Below are 21,590 nucleotides of genomic sequence, written 5' to 3'. Positions count from 1 at the left end.
TCCGCTGTCTCGTGATCCTTGGTGGGCAGTGGGACTGTTGGTCCCCGGGTGGAGGGCCTGACCTGCAGCCCTCATCCCAGCACGTGGAGGGCAGGGAAGGGCACCCTGGATGAGTGTCCTGGGGCTGCCATAGCAGAGTACCACAAACCAGGTGGCTTCGAACAACTGAAATTTATTGTCTCACAGTTCATGAGGCCAGGAGTCTAAAATCAAGATGTCAGGAAGGTTACATCCTTCTGGAGGCTCTGCAGGAGAATCTATCCCAGGTATCTCTCCTGGTAGCTGCTGGCAATTCTTGGCCTTCCTTAGCTTGTAGACACATCACTCATCTCTGCCTCTGTTGTCACATAGCCTTCTCTTTGTGTGTCTCTCTGTGTCCTGTCCTCCTTTTTTTTTTTTTTTTTTTTTTTTTGCGGTACACGGACCTCTCACTGTTGTGGCCTCTGCCGTTGCGGAGCACAGGCTCCGGACACGCAGGCTCAGCGGCCATGGCTCACGGGCCCAGCCGCTCAGCAGCATGTGGGATCTTCCCGGACCAGGGCACGATCCCGTGTCCCCTGCATCGGCAGGCGCCACCAGGGAAGCCCTCCTTTTTTTTTTTTTGTCTTGTTTTTTTGTTTGTTTGTTTTCTTGGCCATGCCACTCAACTTGCAGGATCTCAGTTCCCAGAGCAGGGATTGAACCCAGGCCATGGCAGTGGAAGCCCAGAATCCTAACCACCAGGCCACCAGGGAACTCCCTCTTGTCCTCTTTTTTTATAGATAAGATTTTAAAAAATATTTATTTTATTTATTATCATTTATTTTGGGCTGCATTAGGTCTTCGTTGCTGAGCATGGGCTTTCTCTGGTTGTGGCGAGCGGGGGCTACTCTTTGTTGGAGTGCGTGGGCTTCTCATTGCGGTGGCTTCTCTTTTTGCAGAGCATAGGCTCTAGGCGTGCAGGCTTCAGTAGTTGTGGTGCGCAGGCTCAGTAGTTGTGGCTTGCGGGCTTAGTTACTCTGCGGCATGTGGGATCTTCCTGGACCAGGGCTCGAACCTGTGTCCCCCTGCATTGGCAGGCGGATTCTTAACCACTGCGCCACCGGGGAAGCCCTCCCTCCTGTCCTCTTCTAATAAGGACACCTGTCATTGGATATAGGACCACCCTAAATCCAGGATGAGCTCATGTCAAGATCCTTAACTCATTTTATCTGTAAAGATGTCTATTCCGAATAAGATCACATTCTGAGGTTCCAGGGGTTAGGATGTGGACACATTCTTTTTTTTAAACTGTGTTAAAATACACATAAAATTTACCATCTTAACCATTTTTAAGTATACAGTTCAGTGGTATTAAATACATTTACAGTTTTAAGCAGCCATTACCATCATCCGTCCCCATAACTCTTTTCATCTTGTAAATCTGAAACTGTACTTATTTATTTATTTATTTATTTATTTTTTGCGGTACGTGGCCTCTCACCGCTGCGGCCTCTCCCATCGTGGAGCACAGGCTCCAGACGCGCAGGCTCAGCGGCCATGGCTCACAGGCCCAGCCACTCCGCGGCATGTGGGATCCTCCTGGACTGGGGCACGAACCCGCGTCCCCTGCATCGGCAGGCGGACTCTCAACCACTGTGCCACCAGGGAAGCCCTGAAACTGTACTTATTAAACACTAACTCCCCATTCTCCCCTCTCCCCGGCCCTGGCAACCACCATACTATTTTCTATCTCTATGATTTTCACTACTATTAAGTGCCTCGTGTAATTGGGATCATACAGTATTTGCCTTTTTGTGACGGGCTTATTTCACTCTGCATAATGTCCTCCAGGTTCATCCATGTTGTAACGTGTGTGAACTTCCTTCCTCTTTAAGATATGATATACCACATTTTACTTATCCATTCACCGGTCAGTGGACACTTGGGTTGCTTCTGTGTTTTAGCTATTGTAAATAATGCTGCTGTGAACACGGGTGGATGAATATCTCTTCGAGAGCCTACTTTCAGTTCTTTTGGATATACGTCCAGAAGTGGAATTGCTGGGTCATAACGCATATGGTAGTTCTATTTTTAATTTTCGGAGGAGCCTCCATACTGTTTTCCACAGCAGTTGTATCATTTTACATTCCCATCAACAGTGCCCAAGGGTTCCAATTCCTCCTCATCCTCGCTAACACTTGTTTTCTGTTTTTTTTTTTTTTTTTTTTTTTTGTGGTACGCGGGCCTCTCACTGTTGTGGCTTCTCCCGTTGCAGAGCACAGGCTCCGGACGCGCAGGCTCAGCGGCCATGGCCCACGGGCCCAGCCACTCCGTGGCATGTGGGATCTTCCCGGACCGGGGCACGAACCCGTGTCCCCTGCATCGGCAGGCGGACTCTCAACCACTGCGCCACCAGGGAAGCCCCTGTTTTCTGTTTTTTTGATAGTGGCCTGTGGACATATCCTTTTGGGGGACACGGTTCAATCCCCTGCCCACTCACTTGGCCGAGCTCCTGTTGCACACCCAGGGCCAGTCGTGACCTCTGCACCTGGCCATGCTGCAGTCCTGCTCAGAGCCTTGAATGCTTCGAGGTGCTGCTGCTTTGCGTCAGGACTGCAGCATTGGCCCAGATTGCGTCTGCTCATGTCCCACCCATCAGCTCTGCCTGGCTCCAAGGACCAGGGGAGGCTGGTGGGAGAGGCATGTGGAATTGAAACCTTAAAGCCGAAACCACAGAAAGTGAAATTTCCTTCAACGTCTTGTCTGGGTTGATCACTCAGATGTGAGAGTGAGGAAGTGGGACGGGGCTGAGTGGAAACAGATTGAGAAAAGCAGAGTAGAGGGTTGGAAGGAAAACAGCCTGGCCGTGCTTGGGCAACAGCAGGTGCCATTAGTGGGAAGGCCCAACTAATCCGATCCAGTCCAGGGCTCTATGCGCCGATAGAGAATGGACTGGCAAAGCAGGAACCGAAGGGAGACAGCCCACGAGTCCACGGCGCAGCAGTGGCCAGTGGCTCCCCCCCTGCTCTCCCTACCCCAGCACTGACCCCAGGGACCCGGGGCGTCAGTCCACTTCTGTCTTCCCAGCCTGGTGCTGGGCCTGGACTGGATCCCATTGGGATCCAGAGTCACCTGGCAAGGGGTAGGTACAGGATTTAGCTGCCCCATCTCTGCCCAGCCCCCCTTCCCTGCCACCCCACACCAACAGCTGCTCTCAGGTCCTGCCAGATATCTGCCCTGCATCCGTCCTCCAAGGCCAGCTAGGACTTTTGTCTCCCACCACCCCGCCCACCCCCCCGCAACCCGGGGCAGCCCCTACAGAAACCACCAGTCCTAGGGGACTTGGCCACAGGGGAACTGGGAGGACACAGGTGCAGGGTGGGGCAGGGCAGGGGGCGGGGCAGGGGGCGGAGCCGGGCAGGGAGCAGGCATCCCACGCCACACCAGGACCATGCTCTGGCTTCTGACCCCAGGCACTGGTCTCCGCAGCATCCAGGCCCCTCAGGTGACCTTGCTCCCAGGTGCCCCTGAGCTGAGGAACTGGGGGGTTGTGGGGAGGAGGTGGGTGTTTGCTTCACTTTCAGGGGAGCCCAGGACACAGTAGCAGGATGGGTGGGCGGCCCTCGAGCCCCTTGGACAAGCGACAGCAGCAGCACCTGAGGGGTGAGTAGAGTGGGAAGGATCCAGATTTTGGTGGATGGGGTTTAGGGCTGGGTTGTCAGGTACACAGGATGCCCTATTAATGTGAATTCTGGAGAGGCAGTGAATACTTTTTTTAGTGTAAGCATGTCCCAAATTTTGCATGAGGGCATATGTATGCTAAAAATGTATTCGTTATTTACCTGAAATTCAAATTTTATTGGCGTCATGTACTTTTATTTGGTAAATCTGGTAACCCTACTCAGGGCATGGGTTTGGGGTGAAGGGCATAGGGCCAGGTGGGAAGTGCCCCAAGCCCAGCCAGATCTTGTGGGATGATCCTCCCAGGTGGGCAAGGACCAAGAGGCCCCTCAATGTGGACCCCAGGGACTAAGTCACAGTTCTTGATTTGAGACAAAGAAGGGCCAGTGTCCTCCATCCTCCACACACACAGTTGAGTACTTACGGTGTGCTGGGCACTGGGGATATGGAGGGGGCGCTCATGATCTAGACTAAGAAACAAGGCCAAGTTGTCATTACATGAATGGATTCAATAAGCTACTCTGCAAAGTGTTGGAATTTTTTTTTCTGTAGTGGCTTAAACGAGATAAAGATTTGTTTCTCTCTCCTATAGAGGCGAACAGTGGCAGGCAGCCTGATAAAAGTCAGACAACCCAACCCCTTCCATATTATGGTTCTAACATGCGTGGCTTCTGTGCCTGAGGTCACCTCATGACTCAGAATGGCTGCCGAAGCTCCAGTCATCGGATGCACATTCCAGGCAGCAAGATAGATGTGTTTTACACACAGCCAAGTGCACACATATTAGGGGAACAGCTTGAAGAACTTTAACACTTGTGTAATCACCTCCTAGATCAGGATACAGAATACTTCTATCACCGCAGAAAGTTCCCTTGTGCTGGGTGAGGTTTTTAAAAGATTTTGAAAATCTCCCCCAGTAAGGGTCACAAGGAAACTTTCAGGTACAATTGGTCTGTTCTTTATCTGGGTCACGGTGATGGTGTCATGGGTGTGTACATATGTCAAGCTCATTCATTTCTATGCTTTATACATTTAAGGTGTGTTGTACATCGTTTATAAATTAAGCCTGAATCCTTTAACTCCCCCGCCCCCCACCAACCCCCATGTGGATAAAAACAGGCAATGGAGGGTTAAGGGTGAATGGAATTGGAGCATGTCTTCCGGGGCAACTTTGGGGTGCAGATAGGAATCCGTAAGTGGCTTCTCTGCCTGTTCTGCCCCCACCTCTGGCAGGTTGGGGGGGACCTGATTCAGCCACTTCACCATCCTTTTGTCCCTGCAGGCCAGGTAGACACCTTGCTGAGGAACTTCCTGCCCTGCTACCGCGGGCAGCTGGCAGCCTCGGTCCTGTGGCAGATCTCCCGAGAGCTGGGCCCCCAGGAGCCAGCCGGATGCCAGCTGCTGCACAGCAAAGTGGGTGCCACAAAGGGGGAGGGGGTGCTGAGTGGGCGAGGCTGGGGGGGCCGTTCATTCGTTCGTTTGAGGGTCCCTCCTCACACCTTTGTCCTTGCTGGTGCCACAACCTGGTGTGACTATTAAAAATTCATTCTGGGACTTCTCTGGTGGTGCAGTGGTTAAAACTCCGAGCTCCCAATGCAGTGGGCCTGGGTTCGATCCCTGGTCAGGGAACTAGATCCCATATGCATGCTACAACTAAGGAGCCCACCTGCCACAACTAAGACCCGGCGCAACCAAATAAATAAATATATATATATAATATATAAAATAATAATAAATGCTTAAAATTTTTAAAAAATTCATTCATGTTTTTTTTTGTGGCCATGCTGCGTTGCATGCGGGATCTTAGTTCCCTGACCAGGGATAGAACCCGCACCCCCTGCAGTGGAAGCGTGGAGTCTTAACTACTGGACCACCAGGGATGTCCCCAAAATTCATTCTTCAAGCAAACATTCACTGGGCATCTACCGCGTGCCACACCCCTGGCTGGATGCTGGGGACACAGTAGTGACTGAGACAGATCCCGCTTTGCCCTCCAGGGCTCACAGTCTAGTTGGGGGAAATGACCAGTTTGTTGTCAAGCTAACATATCATGATGCAGGATAACTTGTGATAGGTGCTAGGAAGACAAAATGAAGGGCGGTGTTGGGGGCTGGAAGCTGGGGTGTAGGAAGGTCCTTCTGAGCTAAGACGTAAAGGATGAGAAGGAGCCAGACCTGAAGCCCAGAGTGGGAAGGGCATTCTAGGCAGAGGGCACAGGCAATGCAAAAGCCCTGAAGTTGGAAAAGGTGTGGCCTGGCTGAGTGCATCACCCAAGGGCACAGCATGCCCACTGGACGTCCAAGCCTTTGCATGTGCCACCCTCCCCATTCTATCCCATACTTCGTCTGCTACTTCTTCCAAGAAGCCTTCCTTGACTACTATTACCCCCACCTGAGTCGGGCACCTCCTCTAGAACCCCTGTCTGTCTGCTTCTCCGACGCAGCCCGGGCTCACACGTCTGCCACCTCCATTTGTCTGCTTTATGAGGACAGGGTCCAAGCCTTATTTCCCCTTCCCCCTGATCCCTTGTGCCCACATGGTGCCTTCACTTTGTAGGGGCTCAGGAAGGGCTTATCGATGGAACAAAATAGCCTGGAGCTGCCCAGCCCCAGCTCCAAAGGTCTCCTGAGCTGGCAAATGGTGTCCAGGATCTCCAAGTGCCCTGTACAACTTAGTTCTCACCAGCCCAGGGGATGGGTCTTTGACCAATGAGGAAACCAAGGCACAGAGAGGTGAAGTGACCTGACTGAGGTCACACTGCCAGCAAGATGCAGAGGCGAGATTTGAACCCAAAGCCCATACTCCTTACAAGGGATACTGGGTCCCCTGTCCCGATCAGGCTCTGAGATTTCCTCTCTTGGACACCCATTCTCCCAGCTGTGACTGCCCTGGGGTGGGGGCTCTGTGGCACCATGGACAGAGCCCCCTGCCACCTGGGACTCCCCCTGTCCCGCTTGGGGCATCATGGGGCCTGGGCATCGCCCCCACCTGCACCTTCTGCCTCCTGCTGGTCCCAACCCCCTGGGCCAGGGCACAGCTGACATTGGGGTTCAAGCAGCGTGGAGAGATTTCCCCTCGCTTCAGTTGAAACATTTTCTTTAATACTTGTTTTATCTATTTGCATTATGTATATCATTTCTATTATAACATTTTAACACTATTACTATGAAAAATCTCAGACTTAGGAAGAGAGATGGAGAATCACTTAATAAACCTCTGAGTTCCCATTACCCGCTGAAGAATCAAAACTTCACAAATGCTGTTTGTTTAGTCATCAAATGTTTACTGAGCACCAACTGTGTAGCAGGAGCTACTCTGGGACCATTGGTGAAACAAACGCACACAATTCAGGTGGCCAGGAAGTGAGAAGAGGGACAAAGAAAATGAAACAAGGTGATGTCCCATCCTGCCTGAGGGAGGGGTCTGTGGGCAGAGGCCTGACCATTTCTCATAACGTTAAACTACACCTGCTCCACGACCTAGCAATCCCACCTGTATCAGTTAGCTATGCTGTGTAAAAATACACCACCAAATCAGTGCTTCAAACAACACGTCTGTAATCTCAGTTACTGTGGGTCAGGAATCTAGACGGGGCTTTCCTGGGTCCTTTCTTTCAGGGTCTCTCACAGGCTGCAATCAAGATGTTGGCCAGGGCTGGGGTCTCATCTGAGGCTCAACTGGGGAAGGCTCCGCTTGCAAGTAAATTGGAGATAACAAAAGTGTCTGCCTCAGTTCATATTTGGAAGTGCAGGCTGTGAGCGTGCTTGATAAAGAATATAACACCACACCAGCAGTGCCCAAGCACCTGTACTGTAAGTCCACTACATATGAACCTTCAAGTTGCAAACTTTCAAAGATGCAAACGTGCGTTCCATCAGCGTCAGGCATGAGTCAAATTGCAGCTTGCCCTCCGTCTCCTATAGCTGACGATCCTTCAGCTCTACCGTCTCCCACCTCCTCTCCCTCCTCCAGTCAGTCACTCTTCTTGCCTGTTCACTCGATGCCAGCCCTGTATGCCAGCTGTTGTACTGTACTACTGTACTTTTCAAGGGACTGTACTGTAAGATTAAAAATGTTTTATTTATTTTTGTGTGTGTTTGTTTTGTATGTATTATTTGTGTGACAAGTATTATAAACCTATTACAGTACAGTACTATATAGCCAATGGTGTTAGTTGGGTACCTAGGCTAACTTCGTTGGACTTATGAACAAATTGGACTTACAAGCTCGCTCTCAGAATGGAACTCATTCATATGTAGGGGACTTACTGTACTTGGTGGCACCCGGGACACAGGAGGAGCTGTCCAGGTGGTCTGGACACTGGGACACTGGTCCATGTTCTTGACATCCGCCCGCCCCTCCTCCCACAGAAGCTGCCCCGAGTCCGGGAGCACCGAGGGCCCCTGACCCAGCTGCAGGGCCACCCACCTCAGTGGCAGCCAATCTTCTGTGTCCTGCGTGGGGACGGCCGCCTGGAATGGTTCAGTCACAGGGAGGTGAGTGAGTGGCCTGCAGCCCATCTACCTCTGGCGTCTCCATCCCACCCTCCCCAGTGTGGGTTTGGGGTCCAGTTCCCAGCACAGCCCCCCTCCTTTCTTCAATCATCAAGTAGGGCCAACCTGTAAGCTTGGCCCTGGGTGGGTGAGCATCTCTGGCTGTGCCAGGTGGATAAACTGAGGCCCAGGCCAGGGGTAGGGGCTCACTCATGGTCATCAGCAGAGCTGAGGTTGAAACCATGCAAGGCCTTTGCACATGCCGCCTGTGCCCTGCTTTCCAGCTGGGGAATTCAGGCAGGTCACTTGTCTCCCTGGGATTCAGTTTTCGCCTCTGTGAAATGGGGTGATGATGGTCTACGCCACATGGGGCTGTAAGGATTCAATGGGTTAGTCCTCATATAGCACTTGGGACTGGCCTAGCACACAGCAGGTGCTGGGTGCTCCACTATGGGGAAGGGAAGGAAGGAGGGATTGAGGGAGGGGTGGACAGAGGAGGGAGGGTGGAGGATTTCCCCAGTTAACCCCAAACCTTCCCCTGATCCCACACTGGGATATGGAAGCCACAGTTTAGACCTGTCCCCAAACGGTTCTTTGGATGGCTTTTGCAGGAATATGAAAATGGGGACCGTCCCCTGGGCTCCATGGTACTGACAGGGTACACAGTCCTGACTTCCCAGAGTGAATATCTCCACCTGTTGGACACTCTCTGCCCAGAATCCTCAGGTAAGGCTCCCGGGGACCCCAAGAGCAGGTTTCTCTACTTCAGCACTATGGACACTGGGGCCAGATCATTCTTTGCAGTGGGGGCCACCATGTGCTTCACAGGATGCTGAAGAGTATCCCTCACCTCCACCCACCGGATGCCAGGAGCACTCTGCATCCCAAGAACGACAACCAAGTATATCTCCAGACATTGCCAAGTGTCCCTGGGGGCAGCATTGCCTCTGGGTGAGCAGCCTCGCTCTAGAAAGAGAAACACCCATTCCTGTCAGGGTGAAGGAGTTAGGTCACTGGACCAGAATCAAAGAAGCAAAGGGTAAAAATGATAAAATATGGTGTCAGTAAGCATGTAGGGAGATGGGCAGTGGTGGGCAGGAAAATTGCACAGACTTGTTACAGCGTGTAATTGGTCAGTCCAGTGTTTCCAGGATGGTTCTCCTTCATTCCCTCCTCCTCCTCTTCCCCCCCCACTCCCACTTCTCCTCCCTTCCCCTTCCTCCCCTTCCTCTTCCTCCTCTTTCTCTCTCTGAATAGGTAAGGAGCAGCATAAGTGGGCTGGCATGCATCTGATGAGGGCCTGCATTATCTCATTGAATCTGCCCAGGAGGCAGCCCCATCACTAACCACCCCATTTTACAGAGGGGGACACTGAGGCTAAGGACTGTCACACAGTTAGTAAGGGACAGAGCCAGAATTACACCTTTTGCTTCACTGCAGAGCTATCCTGCTGTTAAATCATGCGAAGATGTAGCAACAAGAACCGTCTACAGAAATGTTGATGATGTTGAAAACATGGGAATCCACCCAAATATGCATCCTTTGGGGTTGATTAAATAAATTACAGCCTGACCCTCAGGAAGGAAAACTGTGCAACCTCTGAAGGTGTCCCAGACATATGCAGGAGCCAAAAGGCCAGTTATAAACCAGAAAACTCCACATTGTTAAAAAAAAAAGCACCCCATACCGCTTTGTGCAGATTTTAAGATCTGGAATAATGTCCCCCAAACTGTTAACAGCTATTATCATCTCTGGGTGCTGCGATCGAAGGGCTGGATGACAAGGGACATCCACCTTTTTCTGCATTATTATTATTATTATTTTTTAAAATTTATTTTTGGCTACATTAGGTCTTCGTTGCTTTGTGCAGGCTTTCTCTAGTTGCGGCGAGCAGGGTCTGCTCTTCGTTGCGGTGCGTGGGCTCTAGGCGCACGAGCTTCAGTAATTGTGGCACGTGGGCTTAGTAGTTGTGGCTTGCAGGCTCTAGAGCGCAGGCTCAGTAGTTGTGGCGCATGAGCTTTGTTGCTCCGTGGCATGTGGGATCTTCCCGGACCAGAGCTCGAACCCGTGTCCCCTGCATTGGCAGGCAGATTCTTAACCATTGCACCACCAGGGAAGCCCTTTTTGCATTATTGCATTTTACTGCAGTCTGTATGTATCACTCTGGAAATCTGAACAAAACACTGAGGATTTGGGGACTCCAATTTAAGTTATCAAAATAAATTCACTCATTTGTGCCCTCCCAGCAGTTCTAGGTCATTGGTACCACTTTTTAGCCCATTTTGCAGGCAGGAAAACTGAGGTTTTTCAGGGAGATGAAAATCTGTGCAAAGAGCTAGAAAATGGTCTGGCCAGGTTTGAACCTGGGTCTTGCCGACTCCAGCACCCCACAGCAAGCAGGGCTCAGACCACATGCCAGCTAGGAGAGATTGTCAGTGGCTGCCTAGGACTGCTGTGTTAAGCATGTTGCTGAGGCTGGGAAACAGTGCTGGGATGGATTGCTGATGTCTGCCCTGGGCACACCTCCTCCTGGGACTGAGGTGAAGTAAGGGTTCTCTACACATTTCATGGTTATTGTCTCCTAGTGAATGAATGATTTTAGAGTGAATGAATGAATGAAGATGCGACCTCCTCTGCTTTCAGGACACCATACACAGGAAGAGCCTGACCCCCTCTTGGAAATGCCTGTTAGTTTCCCCCTGTTCCTGCAGCACCCCTTCCGCCAGCACCTCTGTTTGTCTGCAGCCACAGCGGAGGTGCAGCGTGCCTGGAGGCTAGCCCTGCAGGGCGGCATCCGGCTTCGAGGCACAGGTGGGTCCTGGGAAAGGGCAGGCAGTGGTGGAGCACAGAGTCTGGAGTCGGATGGTTCTGCTCCTGCTGGCTGTGGGATCCTCTCCAAGCCTCAGTTTCCTTATTTATAAAATGGATCGTGGGGGAGGACAGAGGGGAAACAGGCAGCTGTGCGTGGCCCGGGCTGTAATGAGGGCACAGCCCCATGGGAGCGTAGCCTGGGGGATCAGGGAGGGGATGTCCAAACTGGGGTCTAAAAAAGATGAGGGGCCAGCCAGGTGAAGAAGAGGAATTAGGACTGACACATCTGGGCAGGTTGTTGACTGAACAAACGTACCTAACTGGAGAGGCAGCTGGAGACTGCAGTGGGATCTGGGCTGTGACTGCCTGCAGGGGATGCCTTTTCCAAAATGGTATACAGGCCCCTTATGGGCTGGTGATAAATTTAGGGGAGCGTGTTCCCGGCGGAGGGCACTTCTTTGCGCAGAGGTCTGGAAGTGGGTGAGACTTAGCTGTTTGGGACCTGGCGAGGAGGCGGAGGGCTTCCTTCTCAGGCGACGGGGAGCCAGGCAGCCTGAGACCAGGGGAGGGGTGGGCGGGCACTGAGGAGCCGCCCCTCAGTCCTGCAGCGAAGTCAAGCCCCAGCCGCCCGTGCCTTCCTGGACGCCATACGGCTCTACCGGCAGCAGCAAGGCCACTTTGGCGACGACGACGTGACCCTAGGCTCGGACGCCGAGGTCAGTGCCGCACAAGGCCGCACCCGGGACCCCCCTGACCCCTTCTCGGCCCACCGAAGCACCCATGGTCACCTCTCCCGCAGGTGCTGACTGCGGTACTGATGCGGGAGCTGCTGCCTGCGCTGCGAGCCCAGACCCTGCCCGGCCTGCGGGGGGCCGGCCGCGCTCGGGCCTGGGCCTGGGCCAAGGTACGCATGGGGTCGAGGAGGTGCGGCAGGGACACGCGGGAGGCCGCGGATGGGGATAGGAGCCGGACCCGGGTGCTCAGCTTCGCCCTCTCTGCGACTGTCGCCCAACCTCTCCGCCCATCTCTGTGCGTCTGTCTTCTCTCTGTCCTACCCTCGCCCCATCTCGTCTCTCTACCGCGCCCCTGGCCCGTGTGGGGTCCCCTCGGCTGATCTGGGCAGCTACTGGACGCCGTCCACGCTGCAGTCCTGGCCGGGGCCTCCACTGGGCTCCGCGCCTTCCAGCCCGAAAAGGAGGAGCTGCTCGCCGCCCTGGAGAAGACTATCCGCCCAGACGTAGATCAGATGCTGAAGTTGCGGGAGCGCGTGTTAGGGAGGCTGCAGGGTGAGGTCCGCGGGCGTGGCCTGGATGTGAGGGGCGGGGCCGGGAGCCTGAGAGGAAGAAGGGGAACAGCTTGGGTGTAAGGGAAAGGGCCCAAGGTCTGGGACCCGGAGGAGGCAAGGCCGGAAAAGAAAAGGGTGGAGCCTAAGTGGGAAAATGGGCGAGGCCTTGATGCTTTGGTGGTGAGACTCGGTCTCTAGACGGGGTCAAGAGGGAGGGCGGGTGCTTGGGAGGCGGGAAGGCCAGGGATGGAGCTGGTGAGCCCGGAGACCAAGACTGGGTGGGAAGAGGGGCAGAGGTGTTGGCGGTATCAGGCCTGACTGCGGTTGTGGGTTGTCCAGTCAGACGGCGGAAATAGCTCTCACTCAGCTCAGTAACAAAGAGAACAGAGTTGGAATCCTAACTCTGCCTCTGTGTGCAACTTGGAGCCGATCCCCATCGCACTTGGCCTCGGTTTTCTATTCTGTATAATGGGGTAGAGGAGGGTGCTCAAAGTCAGCGCTCCCGTCTACCTCACCCTGTTGAGCCCATGGCCTCACTCCGTCCCCGCCCCCGCGCCGCCTCCCAATTTGCGGAGCACCTCGAGGAGGAGATCCAAGCCAGTGTCTTCCGCTCGCAGCCAACGTCCAGGGTCCCCTCGAGTCGTGCCTGCGCAGGAAGGTGGATGCGCAGCTGCCCCGGGTCACGCAGACGCTGCTGAGCACCGTGGAAGCCGAACTCACGGCAGTTCAGACCCTCCTAACCGAGGGCATGGACCGCCTGTCCCGCCACCTGCGTGGGAGCCGCTCCAGCACCCAGCTGCGGAAGGAGGTGAGGTCCAGTGGGTCGTGTTTCATCGGGCCTGTGTGCAGCGTGTTAACTTTATAGAAGAGTTGAGTGAACCTTGAATCTTTCTTGTTTGAAAACCTTCTCTTTAAAAAATCTCTGAACTTTCTTCTAAGCTGCATTTTACTTACGGTGGTCCGCTATGCTATGGTCACTGGGGCACGGTTTATAACATGGGGGGAAGGAGTAAGATGACAAGATTAGCATTTAATAACATCAGTCTGGAGTCACCTTCCCCACAAATTGTTCCTCCTCCCATTGCCTTGTTTGGCCACAGCCCACCCCATTCCCTGGGACAGAATTCTGCTCCACACAGGTCAGCTCTTTTCTTCTGATATTAAATGCGAGCATACTATGTGCCAAGAAACCTTCAACTCGTTAAGTGTCTGTTGACCTTTAAAATGAAACAGCCAGTTATTTTATCAGCAGAACATTTTGGGAAGGGAGGGCAGCATGAGAATTGCAATTCGGGACATGCAAGCTATGGCAAAACCAGAGGCAAGTCTGGCAAACGAAGGGGAGGAACATTACTTTATAGAGAAGAAGGAGAAAATTGGGAGGGGCAGCTTTGAAGGAAAGTCCATTGGAGGAAAGTGAGAGTTCAGGGTGGTGACAGTTTCTCATTGGCTGAGTGGTGGTAGTTTCTCATTAGTTGGGGCTGTTACTGCATAAGGAGAAAATCTGCCTCCTGCTGGAGCGGTAAAGTAGTAACCTTCTTCCAGTTTGGGGTCTGCAGAGGGCAAGGAGTGGCAGTGCATGAGAGCCTCCCACCCCGCCCTTTCAGGGCTTAATGATTTCATTTTTATTTATTTATTTGGCCACACAACTTGTGGGATCTCAGTTCCCCGGCCAGGGATTGAACCTGGGCCACCGCAGTGAAAGCTCCGAATCCTAACCACTAGACCATCAGGGATCTCCCGTGACTTTATTTTAAATGAGGTTTCCCTTTATTAATCTTCACATCTCCATTTCATAATCACCTCCTCCAGGAACTTTCCCTGGTCCTTTCTGCATCTGCAGCTGTGCGTGCTTCCCTCCTTAGAGAAGTATTAACACACCACTACTGTTGTCTGTCTACACTCTGTCTCCCCCAACTTTTCTGTGAGCAGTTCGAGGGCAAATACCACTTTGGATTATTGCACTTCTGCAGCCACAGGATCCAGCACAAAGGGAACATCAGGTGGGACAAGGGCTGAGTGTGCCCATTTCCCCTCAGCCCTGCCAGCACCACATGTTATCATTTGTTTCAAGTTTTACGATTTTATGTCCATCATACCCTACCTCACAGTTACTTTTATTATGCATTATTTTGGTGACAACTGAGGCAGGATGTGTTTCCATTTGTGTTTCTCCTTCGATGAACTGTCTATGAGGTCCTTAGCCTTGCTCTTCCATTGGCTGGTGGTATTTTTCTTACCTGACTGCTATGGGAACACAGGTTTACTCATTTGGGGAGATGCCATGGGACCCAGAGCTGATGCAGACCTGCTACCGAGAGGCGGAGTGGAGCCGGGGGCGCCTGGGTCAGCTGGCAGAACCATTTGGCTTCTTTGGAACACAGAGCCTGGTGTTTGGGGCCCAGGATCTCGCACAGCAGGTAAGGGTGCGTGGGAGGCTGGGAGGAAGCGAGACAAGGATGGCAGCCTCCAATGAGTAGGTGCCAAGTGTGTGCCAGGGAGACCACGATGACCCAGACAGACCTGGCCCTCCCTTGCTGGACTCCCAGTGTCATGCAGACATGAGCTCATGACCAGGCAGGCAGTAATCACACATGATGGACAGGGCTGTGATGGGACACACAAGGTGCTACGGGAACCCTGAGGAGGCTCCTGATCCATCTCCAGGGTTGGGAAGGCTTCCAGGAGGAGAGGACTGCCAGGCTGGGGCAGCTGGGGGAAGAATGGGAATGGGGCATGTCCTGGGTGGAGGGAACAGTGTGGATAAGCCCTGGGAGGTGTGAGAGCGTGTCCACATTTGGGGAAAGTGAAGCAATTTAGAGACATTGGCTTGTAGATTTCAAGGGAGGGCATAGATGTGGGAGATATGCCAGCGAGGTGGGGGGCGCAGATGGGTCAGGGCCTTGAGTATGGGGCTCAGGGGGCTGGGCTCTGTCCAAGGGCAATAGGAGTCACAGCAGGTGTGTGAGCAGGGGAGGGGCATGGCCAGATTCAAGGTTTTTTAGAAAGCCCTGCCTGCCCTGGGGAGCAGGGGCTGTCGGGGGCAGAAGTGGAGGAGGCAGGGAGGAGGTCTGAACCATTAGAATGGGTTGGTGGAGAGGAACAGGGTGTGTTTTGAAAGCCAAGGGGTTGGGACGTGCTAATGGACATGGTGAGTGAAAGAGACAGGGATTGAGAAGACCCAGTGCTGCCCGGCACGGTTGTTCAGTTTGGATACTGCACAAGGGTGCTCAGCCAAGGAGCCTGGACTATGGACAGCTCTCTGATCCCCATGCTGGCCATCCTGGCACTGACTGGATGAGCCCCAAGTCCTGAGAGGAAGAGAGTGCTGTTTCTTGGAACAAGAAGGAGGTTGGAGGGAAGTAGTTGGTCAGGGCAAGCTGGTTGCTGAGAAGGGTTCAACCGAGCAGGCGTAGGGCCCAGAAAGAGCATGGATTCCCAGGGCTCATCCCAGCATCTCTTCCCACAGCTCATGGCTGACGCTGTGGCCACCTTCCTGCAGCTGGCCGACCAATGTCTGACCACGGCTCTGGACTGTGACCAGGCTGCCCAGCAGCTGGAGAAAGTCAGGGGGCGCGTGCTGAAGGTGAGGTCTGCGGGGAGGGCATGGCAGTGGGCCTGGGTGCTCAGGTGGTTGTGAAACCAGTTGCCGTGTGTGTCGTGCAGAAATTCCAGTCGGATAGTGGCTCAGCGCAGAGGAGGTTCATCCATGGCTGGCTGCTCTGCATCTTCTTGCCCTTCGTGTTGAGGCAGCTGGAGCTGAGCTGCAAAGCGGTGAGCTGATGGGGGACGGGTCCTATAGAACAACCAAGCATCTTTCTGTAAGGCTCATAGAGCCACCTTGATGATTAGAGACTTTTGTTCCCTGAGCCCAGGGGCTGGGTCCAATGGCTCTTCTGGGACCTCACAATGCCCTCTGCTTCTCCCATGACAATGCTGTGTCTGCAGAGCTGGCGTGGGGTCCCGTGCATCACATATCAGCAGGTGATACAGGCTTCAGAGAAGGGAGGAGGCAGAGGGGGAGTGTATGTGTGTATGGTGAGGGTGCCGAGTGGTTAGGGGGGCTCTCTCTGAGAAGATGATGCTTGAGAAGTAGTGAACTAAAGCCATGAGCCATGTCCTGGGGAAGGGTTTTCCAGGCAGAGGGTACAGCATGTGCAAAGGTCCTGAGGTAGGTCTGTGCCTGGTGTGTTGGAGAAACAGAGAAGAGGCAAGTGTGGCTGGGGCTTAGCGAACAAGGGGGTAGGAAGTAGATGAGGGGAGAGGTCACAGGGGCCTTGCTACACAGGCTTAGGGGCACCATGAAGGGGTCTGCATCAGGGGTCAGGCAGGAAGTGGCTGTGAGGGGTCCCAGCAGAAACACCTGTACTATTCCCATTGAGGTGTGATGTGCTTTGTTTCACCAATTCTCACAACAACCCAAGGGAATAATGAGTCAAGGAGTCCATTTTAAAGATGAGGAAACTGAGGCCCAGGTTTCCCTAGCTAATCAGTGACAGAGCTGGGGCTCAAACCATGTCACACATAGCCCAACCCTCCAGCCCAGCCCCTCACTTGCCTCGGTTACAGGAGCTGCCTGAGTTCGAAGGGGATGTCCTTGCTGTGGGCAGCCCTGCTCTGACCATTGAGGGTATTTATGAGGATGTCATCCGGGGGGTCCTGCTGCAGAGGATTGATCGAGGTGAGCCCCACCCCCTATGGCTCAGGGGAGCCTGTTGACCCCTGGCTGTGTATACTGAGCCCTACCAGGGTCCCCATCACCTCTCACTACCTGTGAACACTAGTCCTTTGACTAAGGCCCAGGACTGGGACAGAGGGGATCTGGGGTGGGCGAGCCTAGAGGGGCAGTGATGGAAGCTCCCTGAAGGAGGGGGCATTGGAGTGGGGCTGTGACGGATATGCAGGAGTTCTTAGGATGAGAGAAGGGAGGCAAAATTTAAAAACTGGGGATAGACATTTACATTTTCTCATTCAACAACCTCTCCATGTTTTATTCTGGGCTGGCATTGAGCCCTCAAGAGTACGTGGACTTGGGGTAGGCCTCTTAGGATTTCCTGGGCTGGGAAGAGGCTCCTGACTGTCTCTTCTCCCTCCTGCCTTGTCTGTTCCTTCCTGACCCAATGCCTATGACTGCTGAGACGTGTACTAACAGGGGAATGAGCAATGTGTAATGGTTATTCAGGGAATGTCACAGCTGACACAGAAGGAAGGAGAGGAGGCTGCAGTCTGCCAGGGCAGACGTGCAGGGCCTTGAATGACAGGCAGAGGAGTTTAGACATTTTGTGGCAGGCAATAGGGAGCCACGGAGGGTGTGTGAGCAAGAGGGCAACAGTGGCTAGACTGGAAGCCAGGGAGGAGGCTGAGGGCCTGGTCCTGGGGGGCAAAGGATGGTCTCGAGCAGGGGCAGCAACCAAGGGGACGGAGCCCAGGCATGAGGATGAGACAGAAGTCAGAGGTTGTTGTTGGCCTGGGGTGTCACTGGGTGCATGGGAGGGACCACAACCCTGGGGATGGTGTAGAGAGAAAGGAGAGGAGTCCCAAAGAGCCTGGATTTGAAGGACACAAAGAGGAAGAAGAGATGCAGAAGGAGCAGTCAGAGAGGTGGGAGAAACCCAGAGATAGCAGTGTTCTGGGAGCCAGGAAGTAAGGGTGAGAAGTGTCCTTGAGGCCAAACGAAAAGAACCAAGTTCCTTTAGAATAGGGGACATTTTAAGTGGAAAAAGGCTAATCACTGATTGGAAAAAATTTTTCAGAAACAGGTTTCCATTCCTGCAAGTTCTACATGTACTGAAGGCGGGGTGGGGGGGTGGGGTGTTTCTGTCCTCAATTGATTTGTGATGTCTGCTTGAAGCATTGTGCTGGAAGGTGGGGTAGGTAGCATCCAGGCTCAGTGAAGGTGTGGGGATCAGCTAGCAATGTCTGCCATGGGCACAGGTGTGGAGAGAGGCTCAGGTAAGCCACTTGTTTAGGGTTCCTGGTTGAGACATTTCTTCCATGCTTTGCCCTCTTGTGGCCTCTCTGGGAAAATTCATGGAAGCCCTGGGATTCTGGGGCTTATCCAGGTGGGTCTGGGGGTTTATCTCTTTATTTTATTTTTAAATTTATTTATTTTTGGCTGCGTTGGGTCTTCGTTGCTGCGTGCAGGCCCTCCCTAGTTGTGGCGAGCAGGGGCCACTCCTTGCTGCAGTGTGTGGGCCCCTCACTGTGGTGGTTTCTCCTGCTGTGGAGCATGGGCTCCAGGCGCGTGGGCTTCAGTAGTTGTGGCACGCGGGCTCTAGAGCACAGGCTCAGCAGCTGAGGCACGCGGGCCCAGCTGCCCCACTGCGTGTGGGATCCTCCCAGACCAGGGCTTGAACCTGTGTCCCCTGCATTGGCAGGCAGACTCTCAACCACTGTGCCACCAGGGAAGTCTCTATCTCTTATTTTAGAATTGAAAAAAGCCCTTGGTGCCAGCAACATGTCCTGCACTCTGGATGGCTGCTCAGAGCTTCCACGGGACCAAGCAGAAACAGGTGAGGACCTCACAGGTTCTTCGCCCATGCCAGTGAATTGCCAGGGTCGGGGGGCCTGTGTGGGGTATACAAGAGGATTGTGAGTGTGGGTTCCTGGATGGAACAGTATGCACCTTGTCTCCTGACTTGGCCAGGTTGGCCAAGCTCATGGTGGACTAGGGCAATGGGGAGTCAGGGAGTGTGCCTGAGTGTCAGAGGTATCCTCTGACATGCATATGAATTTGTGTCCCATCTCTTCTTGCCAGGCCTCTATAGGACCTCTCCCAACGGCTACCAGTTCCCAGCACTGGTGGGGGAGATAGTGGTGATGGGAGCCTTGGGTTCACCTTAACAATGCGTGCATGGAGCTCTGCTCAGGGCCAGGGCAGCCTGGCCTCCTACTATAGGACCCTACAGAGACCTCCTTGTTGCAGCAGTAAATGTGTGTAGGGCTGAGGTTGACACTGCTGGTGGTGCAGGGATCCTGAACTCCATCCCTAAGACGGAAATGTTTCATGGGGACTTCCCTGAAATGGGACAGAAAGCAACTGGTCCAACTAGAAGCGGACCAGTGGGCAAGATGTTTATAATCTGGATGTTCAGGACCCAGGGCAGATGCAGGTATTCTGGAGCGGCTCTCAGCTCCTCAACCCCCTTGGGTATCATTGTTATGAGAGCTTTGTGAATCCACCCAGCTAAGCGGCTCCCACATTCTTCACCCACAGAAACTCTGAGATAATAAACGTGTATAGTTTTCAGTGGCTAACTTTGGGGGTCATTTGTTATGTGGCAATAGCTAACTAATACACTCCCTAGCTGATTGGGGGCAGCATCTCATAGTCAGTTGCTGCAGATAAACTGATGAATATTCACACTCACTGGGATACATGAAGATTAAACAATCTTAGAAAGACTTCTGGGTGTCATAATATTTGGGGATTTGCAACTGGGGATGAAGGATTGTGGATGGGCTCCTTAATCTATTTAACCAGAATCTAATTGATGATGGGGTTTTGCTTCTAATCTTTTGCACTAACAGCTAATACCATAGTGAACGACCGCTTACATACTTTTCATGCAAGGGGGTAAATCCCCCAAGGTGAAATCTCAGGGTTTAGAGCATGCATGTTTGTCATTTCAATAGCAGTCTTGAGAGTGCTCTCCATCAGAGTGGTCTCACCCGGTGCCCACTCATCTGTGTGGAGGTGGCCCATTTCCCCACAGGCTGTCAGCTGACTTGGGATTTCCCAGATCTTCTGGGTGAAAAATGTTGTCTTGGCATCATTTTAACGAGCATGTCTTATTGGGGATGAGGTGGAGAGTCTTCTCATGTGTTTAGGAGCTTCTCTGTGAACCTCCATTTCTCTCTGTGGCCCACTTACCTTCTGGGTGCTTTTACATTTCTATTAAATTATTCTCGCTAAGCTTCCAATTACTGGGTATTTATTATATGCCAGGCATTTGATGTGTCCAAATGTTTTGGCATCCTTATGACATTTTCCATTTTACAGATGTGGAAACTGAGGTTCAGAGAGGCACTTGCTCCAGGCAACCAGGCTCCAGCACCGAGGTCTAGCCACTCTGCCCACTGCCTCCTCCAGGGACATTCCAGAGCTGAAGCTTTGCCCACATTCATCGTCATTCTCAATGGATAAATGTCTACTAGTGGAATTTCTGAGTCAAAGCATATGTACCAGTTCAAGGCTTGTATAATCCCCACACCTCCGCCTTACTCCTCTCCAGAAAGGCTATGCCTTTTAACACTCTCACCAGCAGGATTTGTACATATTCTCTTTTCCAAACACTAGGACTTTTCATAAAAGGAAAAACTGCCAGTTTGATAGACACACACACAGACTGCATTGTTTTATTTTAAATTTCTTTGATGACTACATTGAACCTAAAATATGTTTATTGACCATTAATATGTTTGTGTATTTCTTATTTATTTTTGGCTGTGTCGGGTCTTAGTCGTGCCACGTGGGATCTTTTGTTGTGGCGCACAGGTTTCTCTCTAGTTGTGGCGTCTGGGTTTTCTCTCTCTAGTTGAGGCGCCTGGGCTTATTTGCCCTGTGGCATGTGGGACCTTAGTTCCCCGACCAGGGAACGAACCCGTGTCCCCTGCATCGGAAGGTGGATTCTTTACCACCGTTTGTGTTTTCCTTTCTTTTCTTTTCTTTTTTAGGGAATTGCCTGTTCATAGCTTTTACCTACTTTTCTCTTCAGGAGAATTTATATTTTTCTTAATGATCTCTAATAACTCTTTGTATATTAAGGATAGTAACACTTTCTGATAAGCCACAGATGTTTTTTTCTCAGCTTGCTGTGGGCCTTTAGGTTTGTTTACTTGCTCCAAAATCTTAACTTAGTATCAAGTTTCCCAGCTGAGAGTAGAGCTTTTACTGCCTTCCTCTGTTTGCCAGAAAAGCCATCTGTCCACTGGAGCCTGGCAGCTTCACATCACAAGACTTCCAGCTGCTTCCGGAGTAAGTTCTGGGAGGGACTTCCCCAGTGTTTTTCTCAGTTCAGCTTTCAGAGGGGGGTAATGCACACTCCATGGTTTCCTCCCCCAAGAGAATGAGATTTTCCTCACCTTTCCTTCCTAACTTTTGCCCTACTGTCTCTTGCACACACTGAGGACACACGATCTGTGCCCTGAATTTTACTTAACAATATTGAGCCCCCACCCCCACCAGTCACATTAATAAATAGATATCTGAGCATCACAAAAACGATGAATTAGAAAACACATTAGATTACTGGAAAACAGCCCCCTCGTAGCATTTCTTTGGAAATGTCCACCTCCCTCCCGTTCCATCTACACACAAGCCTACGGGGTCGTTATGACTCCATTTTACAGATGGACAA

The 21,590-nt window shown here is 52.4% G+C and overlaps 1 protein-coding gene across 1 annotated transcript; it reads left to right on the top strand.

The window, feature by feature from the left end:
- Positions 1–3,569: 3,569 nt before the first annotated feature.
- On the top strand, positions 3,570–20,298 carry NIBAN3 (niban apoptosis regulator 3; the record flags this gene model as incomplete). Its single annotated transcript, XM_079702394.1, has 15 exons — positions 3,570–3,624; positions 4,925–5,055; positions 8,013–8,138; positions 8,747–8,861; positions 10,779–10,946; positions 11,547–11,662; positions 11,746–11,850; positions 12,070–12,232; positions 12,849–13,039; positions 14,493–14,651; positions 15,701–15,817; positions 15,898–16,005; positions 16,801–16,912; positions 18,660–18,743; positions 20,234–20,298. The coding sequence occupies 15 exons, from the start codon at positions 3,570–3,572 to the stop codon at positions 20,296–20,298; spliced, it is 1,815 nt and encodes a 604-aa protein (XP_079558520.1).
- Positions 20,299–21,590: the final 1,292 nt, after the last annotated feature.

Source organism: Hyperoodon ampullatus (assembly GCF_949752795.1).
Source record: "Hyperoodon ampullatus genome assembly, chromosome: 4".
NCBI lineage: Eukaryota > Metazoa > Chordata > Mammalia > Artiodactyla > Ziphiidae > Hyperoodon > Hyperoodon ampullatus.
The sequence above is the reverse complement of the archived record's forward strand: the minus strand, read 5'-3'. Positions and strand labels throughout refer to the sequence as shown.